Raw genomic sequence first — 22,721 nt, 5'->3', positions numbered from 1 at the left:
GATGTGTGGAAGGCCAGGCTGGATGAGGCTTTGAGCAACCTGGTCTAGTGGAAGGTGCCCCTGCTGATGGCAGGGGGGTTGGGACTGGATGAGCTTTAAGGTCCCTTCCAATCCAAACCATTCTATACACTGTGGTAACTGATTTGATATCAGCGGAGGACGTTGAAAAGCATTTCGCTGCTGTAGGACAGCCCCCATCTCAGCCAAACAGCACAACATTGGGAAAGGCTCTGACAGGAATCGCAGGAGGTTTTTGGAGGATAATGTAGAACATCAGAGATTACGAGTCCGTGAGTTTTAGCAGGACAAAGAAGATCCAGCTTAATGTAAAAGTAAGAAAGAAATGGTAACTTAACGTGGATTTCCTGATGGAAAATGTAACCCTAAGCAGCTCAAAAATCAAGAAGATATTTTTTTTGCTGTGATTATTTTTGGTGTATTTCCATGGAAATGGAGTTTAATTTGTTGAAGAGCTGACTTCTAAGCTATCTGCTGTGCTTTTTCCCCCCATGAGGTCACATTTTCTTCATCTGAACATCGATAACTGAAGGAAGGAATTTTCTCTCTCGCAGAGGCTGGACTTCAATGAAGAGAGCTCCTCAGGTGTCTTCATGGGGTGAATTAGCTCTTATACTGTGTAAAACTTGCTTTATTTTAGTTGTCTGTGATCTCCAGCTATTATTTATGATGATAACTGCGTCTTTCAGAAAGAGAGTTGCTCATATTGGAAAAATATAAACCCAAAATAAAACCAAACAGTATTAAAATCTTTAAAATGTGGGTAAAATATTTACATTTAATGAATGGGCTAAACCCAAGTAACTTGTAGCAACCCACCGTGCAGAGAGTCCTCACTGGCAGATTTAAATCACAGCCTACTTACATTAAAAAAATGATGTGGTAGAAATAGAAAAGGAAGGTTAATTGAGGCCTGTGAGGAAAAAATGCAAGTGTATATTTGATTACACCCTAATTTCCATAAATGCTACATAAACAAAGCAGCTCTTCTACCTGGCTATCACTTGCTTACCATGTTCCTGAGAACCACTTATAATCAAATCTCTTTATTTGTTACTCTTTACACCTGCCATCTGATTACATCAAGGATGTTTTAATTAGCATTTTTAAAAGTATGCCTGGTGAATTCTTCTGGAAAGCAGGTAAAGAGCCTGATGTTTCTGCTGGGGCTGTGGAGCAGACCAGGCTCAGATGGACGGGCAACCACTGCCCTTCAGAGATGAATTTGCTACAAGTGAAATTGAAACTGGGCAAGTAAGTCCACATGGAACATCTGATTGGGCAAGAACTGTTGTGAACATCAAATGCTAAATTTAGGGTTCTGTCATTTGTAGTAATTACAACTCTGCAATCATTTTTTGGTGAACCATCGCTTTTAAAGCTCTTGAGTATGTACAGAAACCAGGACTCATTGACATGACACACATATTTTTTGACTCTTCTTTAGCAACAATCATAGCTTGCTTTCTCATTCTCCTTTCTTTTACTACTTTATAATACTCCTTCTAATTTTTTAAAAGCAGATGAAGGACTGCAGTTGCCGTGCTGGAGAGTGTCCAGAGAAGGGCAACAGAGCTGGGGAAGGGTCTGGAGCACAAGTGTGCTGAGTTCCCTTGTGGCTGAGGGAACTGGGGGTGTTGAGCCTGGAGAAAAGGAGGCTGAGGGGAGACCTTGTGGCTCTGTGCAAGTCCCTTGGAGGAGGGTGGAGAGAGGTGGGGGGGGGTCTGTTCAACCAAGGCCCAAGGGACAGGACAAGAGGAAATGGGCTCCAGTTGTGGCCAGGGCAGTTGAGATGGGATGTGAGGAAGAATTTCTTTGCTGAAAGGGTTCTGAGGCATTGGAAGGGGTTGCGCAGGGCAGTGGTGGAGTCCCCATCCCTGGAGGGATTGAAGAGTCGTGTAGACACAGTGCTGAGGGACATGGGTTAGTCATAGGGGACTTGTCAGTGTTGGGTTCATGGTTGAACTTGATGATCTTAAAGGGCTTTTCCAACCTAGGCAATTCTGTGATACTATCAAATGTGCTTTGGACCTTCCTAAAAGCTAATTATTAAACACATCTATATTTGTAAATTACGAGCCTTGTTCCAAGTAGCTTGGTAACTCTGGACACTACACAATCTATTCACAGTGAACAGAAATTATATACTCCTGATACATTTGCAACACTAAAAAATGAAAGATCAAAACAAAACAGAGATTAGAATTTGTACTTTTTAAAATCAAGTCTAATTAAAACTCCAGTTTCTAATTCACTGGCTGGCCTCAGTGATTTTTTTTCCTTACAACTACTTCTGTCCAGCTAAACCAAATCAGATACAGAATAATGAATGTGTATAACAAATTCAGTGCAGAGAACGAGCAGATTGCAAAGGTTTAGGTAAAAGTACTCAGAAGGAATTGAAAAAGCAAATAGATTGAAGGAAATTATGCATGTTCCTATGGGTTATGTAACCCAGTACACCACATTTATTAAATTACTCCCGTTCTCTCTCTCAGCACTGATTTGATATTATCTCACCTCTTCCTTTAAAGATATTCTAGTCCCATCGATAAAATATGAAATGGGCAAAGCTCCTTTTAATTCATGGTGTTTAGTAAAACATCAGTAATATCTGTATCCATAATCAAAATCCAGCATCACAGGGACATAAATCTTGTGCTGGTGCTTTCAGCATTTTAGCCGACAAGAATCTTGAAGAAAGTCAATACCAATTTTGTAGTAACTATGCCAGAGTTAGGTCAAAAGTTATCCGTTGCCTTCTTCCCACATATTACTAAGTTGCTTTCTGGTATCAGGGTTTTTTTTTTTCAGCCATGTGAGTAATATAATCCTTACAAAAAGCTCACAGAAAGCACTCTCCCAGGATCGGCGACAAGCAAAGCGGTAAAGGTGTGTTTGTACAAATTGCCTGGATAAAGCAGCCTGTCAGGCTCGGAACGAAAAGAGACTTCACCATCACCAAGATAAATACCATCTTCTCTATCAGGATTATATTGAAAACAGAAAATTCATTAAGAATTCAATGTGTTTTATTCAGCTGCCTGTTACTGTCAAACATCACATTCAGATTCTGTTACTATAGATACCGTAGTAATTTTCTGCATTACTTCTGTTCATCTAAACACAACTGTCCAACACAACCTCAATGGAGCAATGAGAAAGGTTTTAATTAATCATATGCAAATTGTTCTTTTCCTTCAAAAAAAAGAAGCCCCACAAGAGAGATGTAAAGCCTACAGTAACAATGTTTTTATTGCCACTTAAAAATTACGGCTGCGTAAGAATAACTTAATCTTAAAGGAGTTTAATGGATATGGTTTATCTAAACAGGCTAAATGGTAGAAGAGAGAAATGCCTAATTTGGAGTTACTCTGAGGTTGCTGGAGTATAGTTTAGAAGAAACAAAAACAACCTTTCATCACAAATGATAAGTAGAGATGCAGTCACATAGAATGTATTTGATGGATGATATATTTAGAATAAATTACTATCAAAATACCTGAAAGCTGAAAGAGGGGAGGTTTAGATTGGATATTAGGAAGAAATTCTTTGCTGTGAGGATGGTGAGACAGTGTCCCAGGTTGCCCAGAGAAGCTGTGGCTGCTCCTCCCTGGAAGTGTTCAAGGACAGGCTGGATGAGGCTTTGAGCAACCTGGTCTAGTGGAAGGTGTCCCTGCTGATGGCAGGGGGGTTGGAACTGGATGAGCTTTAAGGTCCCTTCCAACCCAAACCAGTCTATGATTCTATGATTCTACCTAAATCCTCTTTTTTTCCACAATTCAGACTAGTTTCATTTTGATGTGGCAGGGTTCCTCTACAAGACCTCAGGTCACTCTCCATTTTAGACACCTGACTTACACCATGGGCTGTAATGGCTCACCTGCTGAAAGCCAGAAATACTTCACAAAAGTACTTCAAGCACTTGGTCAGACCTTGCACTAAAGGTCTGGAAGAGTCAGCCCGTGTTTCCTTCTCTCAGGAGTGGAAAAGCATTATTTGAGTCACCCTCAGTCAATAATCAGCATCCTCAGCAAGCAAGTTCCCTTGTCTTAGGATGCCAGATATAGCCACATTGATTGCTTGTTCACAGGACTGAAGCACAGTCAGACAGAAATATAAATGTTCCCTGGCTGGATGAGAGCCTCATTCTTTTATTCAATCTCAATAAAGCCAAATTGATCTTACCATGAAAACTGATTTGACTTCAAACCACCTCAGAATCCCTGGTAATTTATACGCTGTCACATAGATGGTTCTCTCAATCCACATATTCTGCAAGTAGAACATAAACATCACGTTATCAGGCTGAGAGCTTTTATTTTAAGCAAAACCTTGGAATATTATCATCAGGAAAAGGCACCGCAGCACAACAGACATTACAGAGCCGGGGGGGGAATTTCAAATGGAATCTGGTTGGGGAGGTGATGGAGCAGCACTGATTTAAATCTGATACATGATTTAGTGGAGAACAACTGCTCTCTTGCTCTCTTACCAAAGGAGAACACCAGGTAACAGATCCACTGGTGTTACTGGTTTGGCATTTTCCCCACCTTAACTTCTAGAGCTTTCAAGGACCATCCTTCACAAACACACAACATCTTGTGATGGGGAAAGTTTCTTCTCCAGGAGGGCAGAGGAGCTGAGGGATGGGTTCCCCGGAGCGGATGTGTTGTCCCATCCCTGGAGATTCCAAGACCCTCTGCCTAGGGCAGGGGTTGGACTTCAGCCCTCCTGAGGTCCCATCCTGACCTACAGGTCCTGACCTGGCTTTGTGAATCTGTGATTTCACCTGAGCTGGGAACTGCAATGGCTTTGTTGTAGCATCTCCTCACTGCTTTGAATTTCAGGATATGTGATTTAACATCTCTTCCTTCACACGTGTGTCTTTGCTTCATAATTAACGTCAAAGACATCTCTTGATCAGGTTTTGTTAGAACTGGTAGATACTGGTAGTCCATCTTATTTATCGTGAGGCTTTTTAAAAATATAATTGTTTATTCCATCCTCCCTCACCAGAAGAAGCACTCAAAATGATTTAGATACACCTAAATTTTTTAATCTATACTCAAAACTTACTGTAATCAGCAGCCCTCTCTAGCATTATGGTTTTAGAAAAAGAGGGTTTCCTGCTTCTTCAGCTAAGACCATGTAGATGCATTAAAAAGAGCATGGCCAGCAGGTCAAGGGAGGTTCTCCTCCCTCTCTACTCAGCCCTGGTGAGGCCACATCTGGAGTGTTGTGTCCAGTTCTGGGCTCCCCAGTTCAAGAGGGACAGGGATCTTCTGGAGAGAGTCCAGTGGAGGCCACAAAGATGATGAGGGACCTGGAGCATCTCCTGTGTGAGGAGAGGCTGAGAGAGCTGGGACTGTTCAGCCTGGAGAAGAGCAGCCTGAGAGGGGATCTGATCAATGTCTATAAAGATCTGAAATGTGGAGGCCAAATGGATGGGGCCGGGCTCTTCTCGGTGGTGCCCAGTGACAGGACAAGGGGCAATGGGCACAAACTGGAACACCAGAAGTTCCAGACAAACTTAAGGAAAAACTTCTTTCCTGTGAGGGTGCCAGAGCCCTGGGACAGGCTGCCCAGAGAGGGTGTGGAGTCTCCATCTCTGGAGATGTTCAAACCCACCTGGACACTTTCCTGTGCAACTGCTGTAGGTGATCCTGCTCTGGCAGGGGGGTTGGACTGGATGATCTCCTGAGATCCCTTCCAACCCCACCATTCTGTGATTATCAAATCAGCAATTTCTGATTTAACAGCCACGAGGAGAAGCCAAAGACACTGAAGGAGTCTCTGAACAAACACCCAGTCTCAGCTGTAGGAAACTAAATACTCAGCATTTATTGGCATATTGATTAGATTAGAGCCTGCTGCTGCACAGAAAACCCAATTCTTTGCTCAAGAAACGATGCATTAATTTATTACTTTAATTGCTACTACTACTTTACTACTAACTGCACCCACTAGAACCCTTGTGAAGAAAATGGTGTCTATAAAAAAGAAAAAAAAGCCATCAACTTGATGTGACCTGTTGTAAACGTTTTGCTGAATACAAGCTGTGCTCAAAGGGAGTTTTATTGATCACTGGATGAAACATATGGTTTAGGAGAAAAAAAAACAGCAAAAGGTATTATTGCACAAAGATTTTTAGATTGCAGACTAGAATCTTCATGGCAAGACAAGTTTTGGCAAGAGACATCTGTCTTTTCAGGTACAGTCATTTTAATCTTTCTCAAAGCAGCTGATTTTTATCAAAATAAATACAGCTTTGTCCATTTTAAGGGCAGTTAATGACAGTTTGCCCCCATTAAGGGCAGTTAATGACAAAACAAGGGGAAATGGGTTTAAGCTGAAAGAGGGGAGGTTTAGATTAGATATTAGGAAGAAGTTCTTCACTGTGAGGATGGTCAGACACTGGAACAGGTTGCCCTAAGGAAGTTGTGGATGCTCCCTCCCTGGAAGTGTTGAAGGCCAGGCTGGATGAGGCTTTGAGCAACCTGGTCTAGTGGAAGGTGTCCCTGCTGATGGCAGTGGGGTTGGGACTGGATGAGCTTTAAGGTCCCTTCCAATCCAAACCATTCTATGATTCTATGATTTTTTTCTATTGGTATAAACCAGAACACGATAAATTGGTTTAACTGAATTTTGATGAAAAATAATCACATTTAAACCTAGTATTTATTTTTTCAGTAACCAGAATGTCACAAATGGTTCAGATTCTTAAAATGAAGGGGAATAAACAAGCAAACAAAAAAGTATTATTATTATAATAATATATATATTTGTTTGTTTGTTTGTTTTACCGCAAATTCATTGTCCGGGTTTTTCTCTCCTTTTCGAACAGGGCGTGAATACTCAAACCGTTGAACTTCATTCACCCTATAGAAACTGAACAAAGGCAAAAGCACCATCAAAAATCAAATACTATCTGTTTAGAAATTGCTGATGAACTCTAGTACCAGGAAAAAAGTTTATGCATAAATATAAAATGCTTCTGGGATCACTGGTTTGCAGTGGAAAAAAGTGGTTGGATGGAATCTCTGCTAATATTAAGAACACGCATTAAATGTCCTCACAATCACTACCCTCCTTGGAAGTGGACAGATCTGTTATACAACTTTCCCCTCACTACAGGAAACATGTTGAGGTGCTGGAGCGTGTCCAGAGAAGGGCAACGGAGCTGGGGAAGGGTCTGGAGCACAAGTGTGCTGAGTTCCCTTGTGGCTGAGGGAACTGGGGGTGTTGAGCCTGGAGAAAAGGAGGCTGAGGGGAGACCTTGTGGCTCTGTGCAAGTCCCTTGGAGGAGGGTGGAGAGAGGGGGGGGTGGGTCTGTTCAACCAAGGCCTAAGGGACACAACCAGAGGAAATGGCCTCAAGTTGCACCAAGGGCAGTTGAGATGGGATGTGAGGAAGAATTTCTTTGCTGAAAGGGTTCTGAGGCATTGGAAGGGGTTTCCCAGGGCAGTGGTGGAGTCCCCATCCCTGGAGGGATTTAAAAGATGGGTATATGAGGTTCCCAGGGACATGGGTTAGAGGTGGAATTGGCAGTGTTTGGTTTATGGTTGGACTCAGTGACCTTAAACATCTTTTCCAGCCTCTACGATTCTCTGATTCTGTGAACAAGAATGAGCTTAAGTGTCACAAAAGAAACTGATAAAATTGCCAAACCAACCCAAACTCACCTCACGATTTGTTCTGACACTGGCCTGTGAAATTTAGACGGTAAATCCAGTTTTGGCTTTACAGTAAAGCATTGAATATCTGAATTCAGGGGTTAAGAACTGAAAAGCAAATTTCAACCACGCAGAGCAGGCAGCTCAACGGGAACGTGAAGAAAGAAGAGAACAAGCAAAATAATGTATTTATCACACCCACAAAGGCAGAAAAGCAACTCTCTCCTGCTTGTGTTGGCCACAAACCCTTGATCTGTGCCTCTAAGGATACACTGGCCAGAGGAGTTTTTAATGTCGTCGCCCGGTGGAGATGTTGTTTTCATTTTTTCTGCATTTGGAAACTGAGTCAATAACCTCGCTTCGAAATCTTCGCGACGTTCGTATTCCTTTCCCCGGTAAATGAAGACTTTGTTCTGGAAACAAATTGAGAGGTGAAATCCCAATACCAGTATCCTTCAGGAACAAAACTGGGATCTCAGAAGCATTGACTCCAATGGTGTGAAGTGAGACACTTTACACTATGATATAATCAATAGTTCACATGTATTTAAAGTCCATTCAGTAATCATATCACACTATGATATAATCAATAGTTCACACATATTTAAAGTCCATTCAGTAAAGCCCAAGTGGATTTCTTTAACTTCCTGAGATCATTAAGCACACACTTACCTGTAGGTATATGTACAAACCACATTAAATTCAACTGGATCCAAATATGGATCGCAAGGATCTATAAAATAGGTGCCTACTGCAAATGTATTAAGACAAATTACATCCTCTATCAAACCCAAGATCTCCCTCTGTAATTCCTCTCATCCATCTTCCACAACTAATGGTAGAATGGATGTAAATAAACAGAATTAAGCTTTTTATATACAAATAGTTTTAGAAGGTATTGATGTGAGCAAGCAAGAGTAGCAGAGAAAAGTATAAACGGAAAATGATGCCAATTTTAGGAGGAAGGTCCAAAAAACTCTGACTCTTTCAGAAAGACTGATACACCCCAGGCTTCCTATTAGCTTATTAGATTTTTGCCATTGTACAGCTGTCTGCACACAGCATAACTTAAGTATATTGTATTTCTAAGTATTGTTTTCTTATCAATAAAGAAAATTAAGACATATTTTACACAGTCCATTTATGCACTGAAGAAGTACATTAAACTCTAAAGAAAAATGTGAAAAAGAACTTGCATATTTTTAACTGATCAAACATATCAAAATACATTTTGATATGAATGCAACACTTGCATCTGAATATGCTTAACCTCATTGCTCATCTCAAAATGAACATTTGGTGAATATATAATAATATATTATACAACACTTACTAGGAAAAGGGTCTTATTACGACTAGGGGTAGAAAACTAGTTGATATTTGCCCAGTTGGGTTTAGTCATGGAATGAAATGCATAGGAGTTGAAAGAATAACCTCTGTTTGGGGGAAAAAAAGGGCAGATGTCTAAGAAGCGTTGCCAGTTTGCAGAACTGGGGTACCCATGGCCCTGTCACCTTCCAAGCACACTCAAGAGTCCCTTTGGCATGGGTTGCCCAGCCATAGGAGTTGAAAGAATAACCTCTGTTTGGGGGAAAAAAAGGGCAGATGTCTAAGAAGTGTTGCCAGTTTGCAGAACTGGGGTACCCATGGCCCTGTCACCTTCCAAGCACACTCAAGGCCCCTTTTGGCGTGGTTCCCCCAGCCATAATGTGGAGACCAAGCAGTGGGCTAACATAGAAGAGCTCATCTCCCTCATCTTTTTGTTTGAGGGTCTGCACACAATGGATGCTGCAAAATACACTCTCAGCCTCACAGAAAGCCTGGGGTCACCTTTATTCCCTTCAGCTGCAAGAACTGATGATTTGTTGACCTCCTCGGGGAGGACACATGGTACAAGTACCCCTGTAATACAGCATCCCAGGGTGTAAGGAAAGCCACAGGCATTTGCTCTTTCTTGGGGAGATTCAAGAATTTCAGTTTCTTTACAATGGCTTTAGTTAGTTGGTGGAAAAGGAGGTTTCTTCCAAATGAACATCTGATTTCTCCTAAGTAAATGTTTTATTTCTCAGGTTTTTTTTTTTCCCTCCTTCTCCAAATACTTTTACAGTTTCTGCCTGGACATGCTATCATAAGGTTTCTATGATGGACAATCACTCAAAGACAATTCTTTTCTAAAATCACTGTATGTTTGTTTCTTTACTTCTAATGCACCATAAATATACATTTTACATGCACTTTTAATACACCATGAAAGATCAGCCTGTGACAATTAATCTGTCAAAGCCAGTTTAACCAGCATTCACTGGATCTATCCGGTGAGTGCTGGGCTTCAGCATCAGCTTGGCCTTGCTCTTGGTATTTATTATGGCATAATCTGAGTGTTAACATGGAATTACTCAGGTACAACCAGGAACTCATCTCCTATGTGAGTATTTCCAGCAGAAAACCTACTACCAGCCCCTGGCCTGAGACTAAATCTCTCTGAGTCTCTTGGACTCAGATAATAATCTGAGAATAATCATAATAATTTTATTCTTCTGTCTCTTGAACTGCCTTAATCTCCTGTAACTCTTCCACAGGGGGTTGGAGAGAAACTCTTTCTAAACTGAAAATCCTCAGCTCTTAAGAGAGATATGAGTAACACAGCAGCTAAATATTTGTTATTTCCACATCACTGACTGGCAAGCTCCAAAACCCACAGAATCACGATGCAGAGGCAATTCAGACGTGTTAAATCCCCACCCTTCTTCAGCCACTGCTTCAACTCCAGAAAACAATCCTGGTAGCAGTGGAAAAAATACAGAATGTTATTTGACTTATGTCCCCAGCATCAACCAAATGACATGTTTTAAATTGACATACGACTCGTGAAAAATCCATGATAAAAGATTGCTTTTAAAGGTATCACACGCATCTCTGATACTCAGCTTCATTTGAGTGACTATGCTGGAAAGGACATTCCCATGAAAACAAGGTCACATAGAAAAAAAGCTTTTCTACCATATTATCTATATCTATATCTATATCTATATCTATATCTATATCTATATCTATATCTATATCCATATCCATATCTATATCCATATCTATATCTACCTGTCAGGCCAGAATGTCACCATTTCACTGGTTATTACCCTGATTAATGGATTGGGTGGTATATTTACATTTCTAGTGATAATCTGAAGAAGTATAAAATATTGGATATGTTTGAAAAAAAAACTTCTCTACTAAAATTCAACTAATCTATACTGGAAACTATAAGGTTCCTATGACGGATAATCACTCGATAATGTTTGTGTTATAAACCTAAACACCTACCAACAATGTTGGGTAGTTTGTAAATAACACACTGACATACACTCATGTACTTTCTCCACAACTGAGAGAAATTTCCAAAGCAAGAGACCTTGCTGTTGTCCCTGGAAAAAGGTGGGACACTTACCCTTATGAACGTTGGAAATCCCTGGCCGTAGTACCCCACAGCAAAGTAGTCTGGTTTTGGTCTTATCACTTTCACAATGTTTTCGTAGAACTGGGCTTGTTTTCTCTGCAAAAGAAATAGGAGGAATTTTAATGACTTAAATTTAAGATCTGGATCTTTTATGTGTATCTCCAACTTCAAGATGGACATGTTTCATTCGCCCCTTTTCCTTCACCTTTCTATCAGACACATGCGAATATTTGGAAATACCAGACTCTGTAGTCATTATTTTTATGCTCCTCTTGGTGAACCTTGCTGTTCCATATCTAATATCTCAGTTTTGATGATGGTTAAGAATTTGCAAGGCAGCTTGAATTCTCGGTTGTGACACTGTCAATGCCAAAACACTGCAACGCACCCCTAAAACCAGCTCACCTCGATGGTGCTGACTTCTCCATTTTCAGCTGTTAGGTCTTTCTACGACTTCTTTTCCATATTTACAACTATTTATTTGCATATTGAAAGCACAAAGTTGAGAACTGCAGAAAAATATGACTTTTGGAATAAATACACGCGTGTCAGATGCCATCTGTTTTCGAAGCTGAATCCTTTAACTCCAATGATGAAATAATAACAAATGTGCAGTTTCAGATGATCTGCTCATTAACTTATTTTTTCTCTATTACTTTCTGTAAAAGAATTCTGATTTGGGGGGAGGTTTATTACTGCTCCCCTATGCCAGATAACTAAACGGCGAGAAGACTACAAAGACCCAGGTCTGCCGTATATTTCTCAGTTCACCTGCAGAAAAACTATTTTGTCATTTGTGAATTGCCTTAGTGTCTAACATTTAATATTGCTGGAACAAAAGAGAAAATAGGGAGAATAGAAAGAACAAAAAACTTTTAAATTTTATTGTGGGGGGGGGGAAAGAAGAGCTAGCAGGCTAATGCTATTCAGCAGCAGCAATAGGAAAAGCCGGTGGGGTAGGCGAGACCTGACTCACACGTGGATTTTGATCTTTGCCTCATTAGGGATGAACATTAATTTCTGTGACATCTCTCTGTTTCTGCTGTCTGATAAAGAGCAGGTAAACTCAGTTATTTGACCTGAGACTTAGAAGTTTTGGGTTTCCCGTATTAGAAGAGAGGGAAACTCCATTTCCATATGCAGATGGACCAGATCTCATTTATACCACTGTCTCTCCTGGAATTGTGTCACTTAATGTAAACAACGACCTATTTGCTGTGCAAGAAAAATGGGGAAAAACACATAACTCACTATTATTGGCCATCAGCTACAACGTACAAAGTGCAAATACAGACTTCTGTTCCAAAAACGGATACAGGATGACATGGAAAGAGAGGTTGCCACCGTGACAAAAGCTGTTCATGTTCCCGCGTGCAAGCATAAAGGAGATGGAAAATTAAAAATGAGAGACTCGGTGAGTAGCTACCCACTGGTGAATAATCATATCTGACACATGAGAATCATTTCTAGCTGAGGAACAATCTCTACCAGATTCCTTTTATATTGTGATGAAGAATATTCTCTATTGAACGCAGCCCTGCACAGGCAGCAGGCCAAGGAAGACCCTTCTGGCATACCACAGCTCCTGAGAAATGCTCTCTGGGTACATCCCTCACCTCCTGCAGTACAAAACAACCTGAAACCAGGCTCCAGATTTGTTAGGGAAATTAATACAATCAGTCTGTCACTAAAAACAGTTAAAATGCCACAAAAGAAGGAACATCATAAAGGGATATAAATTCAGCTCTAGAGAGCTGGAGGACAGAACCACGGACAAAACAAAGAAGAAGATGTGAAGGAGTGAAGAAAGCAGAAAATTGAGAGGAGTGGTATTTATCTTTAATCTTCCTTCCTCAAGAAAGGAGATTTTGGGGAGGTGGGGATGGAGGTGGCTCTGGGGAGATGGCTCCTAGCCATCCTCAAACTGAACATCGGTGTCGGTGGAGAAAGAGGGTGCAGTGACACCGTATTAAAGCTCAGATCAGACAGACTGGGATAAAGCAAATAAACAATCCAAAGAAATTAAGGACGATGTACTCTGCTGAGTGCAAAGGTAAAACCTATCAAAAACCTGGAAGTCAAGCAGTTTCAGAAGCAAACTGGCATCATGTCCCAACTCTAATGAAAATGGTTGAGAAGACAGGAGGGACAGTGACAGCTGCCATTTATCTCTGTGGAGAAGAGCAGGAGTAACAAAATGGTGCAGGCATAATAAATGGGTAACGTCAGGGCAAAAATAACTGACTCTAGACATGAATGCTTGGGGATTATTCATACCTAAAAAAAGAAACGTCAGTATGGAAAGACACTTGAGAGAGAATGGGGATTTGTTTCATGTTCCCATTTATATTTAAATTCCAAATTTCCTTTTATATCCCAAATAAATCAGCTTAACATTACCGAAATATTTTTCTTTCAGAAAGAAACAGGCACTCCAGTGGTAGCCAGTTAATCAACATTTGTCCAACAAAGCCAAAGCGAGCCTCTGTTTCTGCAATTTACTGTCATAATTCAATGGAATTTTAAAAGCTTAGAAATTAAATTCTGAAAAAAAATTGTTGCGTTAAGAAAACCTACCAGCAGTTCACTGAGTTGTTCATAATCAAACATTTCATTTTCATATTGTTCTGCAAGTTCTTTACCCAAGGCAATCGCTTCTTCCCACATCTGTTGAAAGAAAAATATCACAAAATAACAACAAAAAAACCCCTGAATTACACACCTTGGTTAAATGACAACGTTAGAATGAAACAAATCTTAATAAACCACAATAAAATGCATTGTGTCACCTGCCTGAAAACGTTGTGCATCCGATGTGCCAAATAGATGTGGCAGCATTATCCACACATCTGTATTTGATGAAAATCAACTCAAATTCTCAAACTGCTTCACAAACAAAATGATTCCTGCTACCCCAACTATATATTCAATAAGATGTAAACACAGCCTGCCCACAAAGAAATCAAGGACCCAGGGCTTTAGATAAATGCTGTTGATTGATGGTAGTTCATAATCACCTCTCTCACCAATATCTGTAATCTATATTAGGTGGGACAGGCAATTTGCAGATATTGCTTTGAACAAATATTCATTATATTTCTTTTGGTTCTTTTTCCTTTCTTGTTCTTCAACCATGAAATTCAGCAGCCATCTCAACTGACCCAAAGAAATTTAACAATATCCTTCAGCTCTTCAGAAGAACATTCTTAATGAGGAAGAGCAAGAAAGTTTTTAAATGTGTAAATTTTTTTTTTTTCCCTACTCTTTAAGTATAAAGAACCACTCAACTCCAAAAAGGTGCTTAAATTAGCTCACCAGCCTATCTAGGATCAAACCATGATCTGCTTCTGCTGCTAAAATTTGGCTGGCACTGCTGATTTCATTTTATTTAAAAAATTAGATTTGGAATGAGTTATAAATCCATTTGCTTTGTATTACCCTTTATCTTACATTTAAATCCCCTGTCCACACCACTTAATTCTCCTCTCAGCATCAGGCCAGGTGTTCCCTGCCCCAGCGAAATGCTGAGATGAGCAGCTGGATGAAGGTGGGCTGAGGAAAAGGGCTGAACACGTGTTTCTCCATCGCTCCCCAAAGATATCCACCTTTGGGAATGAAGAGTTGGAGATGAAGCACCACAGCTTCCAAAGCTGATGGGAGCCGGATGCTGGGGAGATAGAAGGGGAATGGTGCTCCTGAGGAAACCTTTGTGCACACAACCAACTCCTGCATCCATCCCACAGAGATCCCCCAAGTCCCTTCCACTTTAAAGCACTACATAAAAAAGAAGTATTTTACCCCCCAAGACCCCCTAAAAACCAAAAGTCCCCCAAAACACACAAATGAAATCCCACCACTTGAAGCCCAAAAATAAATGTTGGGTGAATTTTGTCTTTTGATCATCAAGTTGAAATTACATTTATTAATATATCAGGAAAACTTGGAAAAAAAGAAAACTTTGCGGAAAATCCCTAGTCCTAGATGCTGATTTAAAATTAAGAGTGAAACATGAAGGGGTCATATGACTACCAGGATGACCAAGAACTGCTCATGACGGGTAGAGCCTGGTACCTACACTAACTTCTCACAGCTGCACGTAATGTTCATGGAATCACAGAATCATTAAGGTTGGAAAAGATCTCTAAGGTCATCACATCCAACCATCAACCCAACACCACCATGTCCCTAAATGTCACATCTACACACGATGGATACCTCCAGTGATGGTGACTCAACCACTTCCCTGGGCAGCCTGTTCCAATGCTTGACAACCCTTTCAGTAAAGACATTTTTCCTCAGATTCATTCTAAACCTCCCTTGGTGCAACTTGAGGCCATTTCTTCTTATCCCACGTTCAACCCCTTCTCCCATTTTTTCTCATTTCTACAACGGGGTTCATAGTATTCTTTATCTATGGAAGAGGACTGCAATGAGCACGAGTTACTTCATGTTTGTAAAATGCCTTGAAGATGAAAAAACACATGGGAATGACTAATTACAACCACCATAATGAGGGATCACGTCTCCAGGAAATCACAAGGCGGTTCCTACACCTTCGCAATGCAACTTTTGCATATGGAAGGATCTGTATGTTTTTATCTGCATTATGTATCTAATCTAGAATGATGATACAGAGCATATTTTTAATTCTAAACAAAAATTAACACGAGTTTAATAGCACAGGCATAACAGCAGAAAATAGAATCATAGAATGGTTTGGGTTGGAAGGGACCTTAAAGCTCATCCAGTTCCAACCCCCCTGCCATCAGCAGGGACACCTTCCACTAGACCAGGTTGCTCAAAGCCTCATCCAACCTGGCCTTCAACACTTCCAGGGAGGAGCAGCCACAGCTTCTCTGGCCAACCTGGGACACTGTCTGACCACCCTCACAGTGAAGAACTTCTTCCCAATATCTAATCTAAAATCGAGCCCATTTTCACATGCGAGGCTGAGTTAATTTTGAGTCAGAAGAGCAATATAACACCAATTAATAGAAACTAAGCTAATATTGAGTTGTTTGGTAAATCAGCAAGTGAAACCTTTCAAAACCACTTAACCTTTCCTCATTTTGACCGCCACTTTCTTTTTGACTTCAGTCATCCAGAACAACTTCTGCACATTTTCATTTCAAAGAAAATGGTGTTACCATAATTTTGCTCCAGATTTAACCTCTCCAACACCAAAGCACTTCTACTCTCTTTTTCACTGTGAAAAAGATTTATAGACCATCTCAGGCAAACAGCTTTGGAGCTGAACAAGATTGGAAATAAATGGAAGATTACATAATTTTAGATTTGCATCAACACTGTAAACAAACTTATTCAGTTCTTCCATTGAATCCCCAAGAAGCACAGACATCTCAACGTGTTTCCAAAGCATGTGTGGCAACTAAAAGCACCAGCTTGGTACTAAGGCTGGGTGGTATTTAACATAAAGTTGGTGTTGGTGTTGCTCAGCATTGAGAGCCATCATGCCACCGTGGCTTCACAGCCCATGGGTCACACCACAGCAAGTCTGTGCCACATTGTCACCATCATCTCTACTGCTGCAACGCCCAGGAGCCCATCAAACCAGACCTGTGCTGCTGAAGGCACAGCGTGCATGTACCTGCCTGTAGGCAGCAAAAAGGATGACTTTGGCAGAATTAAATCTTTTTGGTGATTATTTCCCCCCCACCCTTCCCATCCTTGTCAGTCAAGACTCTAAACACTCTAGAGCGGAGGCTGTTTCCATTGAACATCCCTCAGCCTGATCAAACCCTTTAGATGAGACTGAATATAAATATTAATAATTCATTTTATAAATGTTTCAGAGTCTAAAAAATGAATCCTCACATTAATTATGATATAGATTTAGGTCATCTCTAATATACACGCAGTAATTGCACAGTCCTCACATTCTTCCATTCTAATATCCATTCCCCTATCCGGAAGAGGAGATGATCAGGAAAAGCACAGATATTATGAACATTTATTTCCAGCTTAAATTACTGGAATTACTTTGAAAATTCTTTAAAAGTTAGTTTACAAGTGATACTGCTTCTATTTTGTCACATTATTTTTAATGGAACACTTTCAGGTATAGGTAAGAGATAAAATTACTTTTCCTATCGTTCTGCAAATACACGATAAAAGTGCCTCACCGTGGAAAAAGATTCTTTAAATCTTTGCCAGCTCCAGCCTGGCCCTTCTCCAGCCAAGGGATCTGTCTGAGAGAAAAGCACCCAGAAAAGCAACAAAAGTTGCTACTACCTCTTAAAAACGTCACTCTCCTCCAACATCTCTATCTTGAAATCCAATTGTCTGGTTCAATCCCCCGAAGGAACACCAAGAACTTATGTTACAAGACTCAATCTGTAAAATGTCAAGTGCCCTGAATTCTAGAGGTCCATGAGTCCATTAACCACCTGGCTTTTCCCTCGGTTGTATGTGCAGCTGGACCACAACACCTGTAACATCCCCAAAAACAAAGCTGGTAATTTCTCCCCAACTTCATAAGAGAAGCAAGAACCTTGTGTTTAAAATCCCCTGCACAACCCTCTGAAAACTTCCTTTGTTTACTACAGAGCAAATTTATTCAGGTGAGGACAGCATGGCTGTGGCAAAGGATCCTGATAAATGAAATCTATATTCTTGAAGGTCACTAACTCTCAATCTGCTGCCTCACAGATTTCCTACTTTGGAAGGTTTCCCAGGTTTGCCCAGGACATGGCAGGTCTCCTGGAGGAATAAGCCATACGGGGAGCTACTACACAGGATTTGTACGAGGTACAACTCATTAATGCAAGAAACAATTTATCTGGAGAGTGTACCAGAGAGGTTGGTGATAGTGGAAGGAAAATGCTTCTTTTACACTGAAGGCGTAAGAAAAATGTGCATAGCCTAAATTTAGTTGTGGAGACACGAGCTGGAAATTGCTATGGGAAAGACTTTGAGGATGTAGAAGGAGATCTTTTTAGGGAAAACCCAGCAATTTAATTTATTTCTGAAGCTGGATTGCTTGTTGCCCAGAAAGAACTGCAGCATCCAATTTAGTTTTTAAGGTTCTTTAATAGCAGCAAAGGAGGATCTGAGGATATTCCTTATCTCCTGCTGAGTTAACGGTCAGTAAAAATGAAATAGTCTAGGATAAGACTATTATCATGCAATATTATGATGGGTGAAGGACATTCCAAGCTGTTTAAATTTCAGATAGTGTTAATTAACCATCATGTAAGCTTAATATTTTAAATAAAATGTGAAAACATGGCATTTCTCTATTGCTAGTATTGCATTCAAGATGTGCAAGATATAGCCATGGTTGGAAACCCTTTCAAACAACTTGCTCTGCTCATTTGGAACACAGTCAAACATCACATCTTTCCTCTCTGAAGACAGTCCCTGTCCTTCACAGCTCTCAGGACAGACTGGGTCTGACGTGGGATACGAGCTGGAGGTGAGCCAGGTGCTGAATTTTGGCAGACAGGTAAAGTTCACCACTATGTTGTTGGAAGAAAAAAACATTTGATGTCATCCCATGAGTTGGAAAAAAAAGAGATCTGGAGCCAAAGCGTGGCATTTACTCTGCAGTTTCAAATATTTAGTGTTTTGTGGCTCCAGTGAAACAGTAAAAACTTTTTTGGGTGGAAAAGGGGAGGAGAAGAGGAAGGAAGAAGTGTAAATAAATGAGAAGTGTGCATTTATTTACTTTTTTTCTCCCTGGGACCGATGCTTTCAATTTATGAAGGAGCAGTGGAGAACACGTACTGATTTATAGTCTGCAGCACCCACTGGCAAACTGGAAACATGGCGCTGTTTGTACACTTTACCGTGCAGGAATAAGAAAGAAGCTCTTTCCTTTACAGCTCCAGAGACCACATAAACCTGTTTAAAAATAATATCTTCTCTTTGTCAATGACAAGGAGTATTTCTTGGCTTCAGTAGTGTCCAGTTCTGGAACCCCCAGTGCAAGAAAGACAGGGACCAGTTAGAACAAGTCCAGACAAGGGCCATGAGGATGATGCGAGGGCTGGAGCAGCTCTGTTGTGAGGACAGGCTGAGAGAGTTGGGGCTGTTCAGCCTGGAGAAGAGAAGGCTCTGGGGAGATCTTATAGCGGCCTCCCAGTACCTGAAGGGGCTACAGGAAAGCTGGGGAAGGACTTTTTGTAAGGGCAGTTAATGACAAAACAAGGGGAAATGGGTTTAAGCTGAAAGAGGGGAGGTTTAGATGAGATATTAGGAAGAAGTTCTTCACTGTGAGGGTGGTGAGACACTGGAACAGGTTGCCCAAGGAAGCTGTGGCTGCTCCTCCCTGGAAGTGTTGAAGGCCAGGTTGGATGAGGGTTTGAGCAACCTGGTCTAGTGGAAGGTGTCCCTGCTGCTGGCAGGGGGGGTGGGACTGGATGAGCTTTAAGGTCCCTTCCAACCCAAACCATTCCATGATTCTATGATTAGCGTTGACTAACATCAACTGCTCCACACAGGCAACATTTCACCCCCTTGCCTTATTACCACCACTATTTTTCCTTCTTGTCCCGAGATACTCTAACCTATCAATTTTCAGTAAAATCCCTGGATTAAGGGCTTTGTTGAAAATTACAAAGCTTCAGCAAAACAGAGAAAGAGCAAACACTTCAGAGCAGTTCAAAGGATGGGTTAGACTGCCATGATAAGCACAAGGATAAAACTTTTAAGAACAAAAGCCAAGAGAGATGGAGACGAGACCGGAAAGTGCAACCCAGCGAAGTATAAAAATTTAGGGGAGAAAATTATGTGTCTGCTAGGGAAACTTGGAAGTAACAACATTTCATTTTGGATACAAGGAGTTTAGAAGAATAATGAAAAGTATTACTAATAAGGAATCAAATCCAAAAAGGAGAAGAACAGCAAAATGCAGAAGCTGTATCTGAAAATGCTGATTTACTAAAAGTGAAAGGTGTACTTCAGCTTTACAGATCGGTTTAAGGGCCAAAAGTCAAATATAAGTAAATAAGCAAGTTTCTTAAGAATAATATATTAAAAAACCAGAAATCAATATGAGGAATTTTAAATGGATCTCAAACTACAAACAACAGGTATATTCACAGTGAAGGTTAGTATGTTGTTCTCAGTCAGAATGAGATGCCCACGCTCCTGCTTTCAATGCAAGCCCACGCTCTGTATTATTAAATTACAAATTTCTCAGGCACTTCTGGTTTAGAAGCGAGAGGTCCACTCCATTCCAGTCTGTGTACAGAGGATTAAACCCTCCTCTAAAGTCATCTCACCATGAATGCTAATATTGAGGGAATAAGTCTCATGGTTGGTCTTTGCTTGCAAAGTACAATGTGCATTCCTCTTGGGAAATTATTCTGCTAAGAGAAAGGGATCATGATTTTTGAGAGGCTCACCTACACCATCCTTTAAAAAAACCAGACAATTTTTAAAAGCAAGTGTCACCTTTTAGGAAATCCTTCTCCTCCATTTCTTCTCCATAATGTTTCTAACCATGTCTATCACCTCTCTCAAGTCCATCTCTTTCCATCAGGCAGGTTTCCATCAGGAGTGGAAGAGACACAGTCTCACAAGGACTTTAAAACAAAACTCCTGAGCTTCTGTAAAAGCCTGGAAGTAGCTCTGCAGCTGCCCACGGTAAAATTACCTTCTATTGACATTTCTTGTTAACTTTATGGGAAGAGAAAGTAAAGTAGTGGGATCAACCCCAAGTGAACTGCCAGGTAAAGACACAGCTGGGCAATTATGGTAAAAAATAGAAAAAATGGGTTAGTGTATTGGTACAGTCTTCTAAAAATGCCCAGCAAATACTATTTCAGATGTGTTACTGATGATGGAATGGTGGAGTTAAAGTAGCTGCTGGACTACATTCCTAAATGGCATAAGAAAATGTGAGCACAGTTGATTTAACCTAATGTCAGAACATCCCAAACGAGAGTTTTACCTTAATTCTACTGCAGAAACCTCAACTTTGAGCTTCCTGACATTTGAAAATTCATAAAAAAACTGCCCATATACTCAGTGTATATTGATTTTTTTTTTCCTTTTCATTGAACAATACGAAAAATTATCACCAACTTTCAATGACCAGAAAATGAGAGAAGAAATATGTGTAACTAAGAAAGAGCGCTTTGAAAATGAATCATCTCCTCACACACACAAAAATAATAAAATTAAAAAATTAAAAAATCATGCAGGAATCCTATTGAGTTGTGCAAAGGAACAGGAAAAATTAATCATAGTTCACTGAAAACTTTTAGAATAATGAAGATTCTGTTATTTAATCTGACTAAGAGGGGAAACACAGCATTTTCAATGCTAAATCTTTTGAAAGCAGGCAGAGCCCTCTCTCATTTCTAGCTGTAAAATTTGAAAAAAGAAATTAAGGCTGGTTCTTCATTCTGACGGTCTCTGGAGCGTGGAAGCCGTGCTGTGTAATGCAGCACAGGCTGAAAAGTCAGCAGCAGGGATTTTCCCCGCTGTTTACATCAACAGCTCATTAGTGCTATCAGCAGAAACGGGGTGGGCACAACTTTAAGACAGGATGTTTTCAATAGAGATGTAAAGGACGCTGCAGTTTTTAATTTATAGCTCAATTTTTGGAGCTCAGAAGAACAATTCCCACCGCCTGTAAAGCAGCACCGGAAAAAAACAACCTAAACTGTGAAGCCATAAAGATCTAAAACAACAAATTAAAAACAAACATGTGACTTCTGGCTTTTCCTTTCCAGAAATGTACTTGTAAATCAGCTATGACCCCAATTCTAACGAGGTTGGCCTGACTTGCTGTTAAACGGTGAGTAAAAGCTCTTTGGGCAGCAGAAGAGTGCTGTGGAAACCAACCCTACCCACTGCATGGACACCAAGGCCAATGTAACCCAGCTCAATCATGGCCTAGGATTCTCCATTTATTAACATTTATATTATTAACATTAACATTTATTAACAGCTTCTAAATATCGCATTAAGTTAAGGTATAAAAATTGCTCTTTTAAACAAAGTTTCTATCATAGAATCATAGAATGGTTTGGATTGGAAGGGACCTTAAAGCTCATCCAGTCCCAACCCCCCTGCCATCAGCAGGGACACCTTCCTCTAGCCCAGGTGGCTCAAAGCCTCATCCACCCTGGCCGAGAACACTTCCAGGGAGGAGCAGCCATGGGCAACCTGGGACAGTGTCTGACCACCCTCACAGTGAAAAACTTCTTCCTAATATCTAATCTAAACCTCCCCTCTTTCAGCTTAAACCCATTTCTCCTTGTTTTGTCATTAACTGCCCTTATGAAAAGTCCTTCCCCAGCCTTCCTGGAGCCCCTTCAGGTACTGGGAGGCCACTAGAAGGTCTCCCCGGAGCCTTCTCTTCTCCAGGCTGAACAGTCCCAACTCTCTCAGCCTGTCCTCACAGCAGAGCTGCTCCAGCCCTTGGATGAACCTCAGTGTTTGGATATCAGTTATCCAAACACTGATACATCCCTACAACTCCTGAGGAAGTTAAACTCCTTCATCTGCTGGATGAGAGTAGATTGAGATTAAAAGTTAGGAAGAAATTCTTTGGTGTGAGGGTGGTGAGACACTGGAACAGGTTGGTCAGAGCAGCTGTGGCC

The 22,721-nt window shown here is 40.7% G+C and overlaps 1 protein-coding gene across 1 annotated transcript in view; it reads right to left on the bottom strand.

Moving 5' to 3' along the window:
- LOC104532558 (dedicator of cytokinesis protein 1) overlaps positions 1-22,721 on the bottom strand; it is a gene marked incomplete at both ends in the record, with an annotated part of 60,901 nt that overhangs the window by 27,474 nt on the left and 10,706 nt on the right. Inside the window, 6 exons of the mRNA XM_010177797.1 lie at positions 4,207-4,293; positions 6,825-6,909; positions 7,704-7,782; positions 7,966-8,107; positions 11,137-11,241; positions 13,723-13,812. Of these exons, the coding sequence (XP_010176099.1) occupies positions 4,207-4,293; positions 6,825-6,909; positions 7,704-7,782; positions 7,966-8,107; positions 11,137-11,241; positions 13,723-13,812 (588 nt within the window). The remainder of the gene's footprint in view (positions 1-4,206; positions 4,294-6,824; positions 6,910-7,703; positions 7,783-7,965; positions 8,108-11,136; positions 11,242-13,722; positions 13,813-22,721) is intronic.

This window comes from Antrostomus carolinensis, unplaced genomic scaffold (assembly GCF_000700745.2).
Source record: "Antrostomus carolinensis isolate BGI_N321 unplaced genomic scaffold, ASM70074v2 scaffold5281, whole genome shotgun sequence".
Taxonomy (NCBI): Eukaryota; Metazoa; Chordata; class Aves; order Caprimulgiformes; family Caprimulgidae; genus Antrostomus; species Antrostomus carolinensis.
Note: the sequence above shows the minus strand (reverse complement) of the source record. Positions and strands in the feature narration are given on the sequence as shown.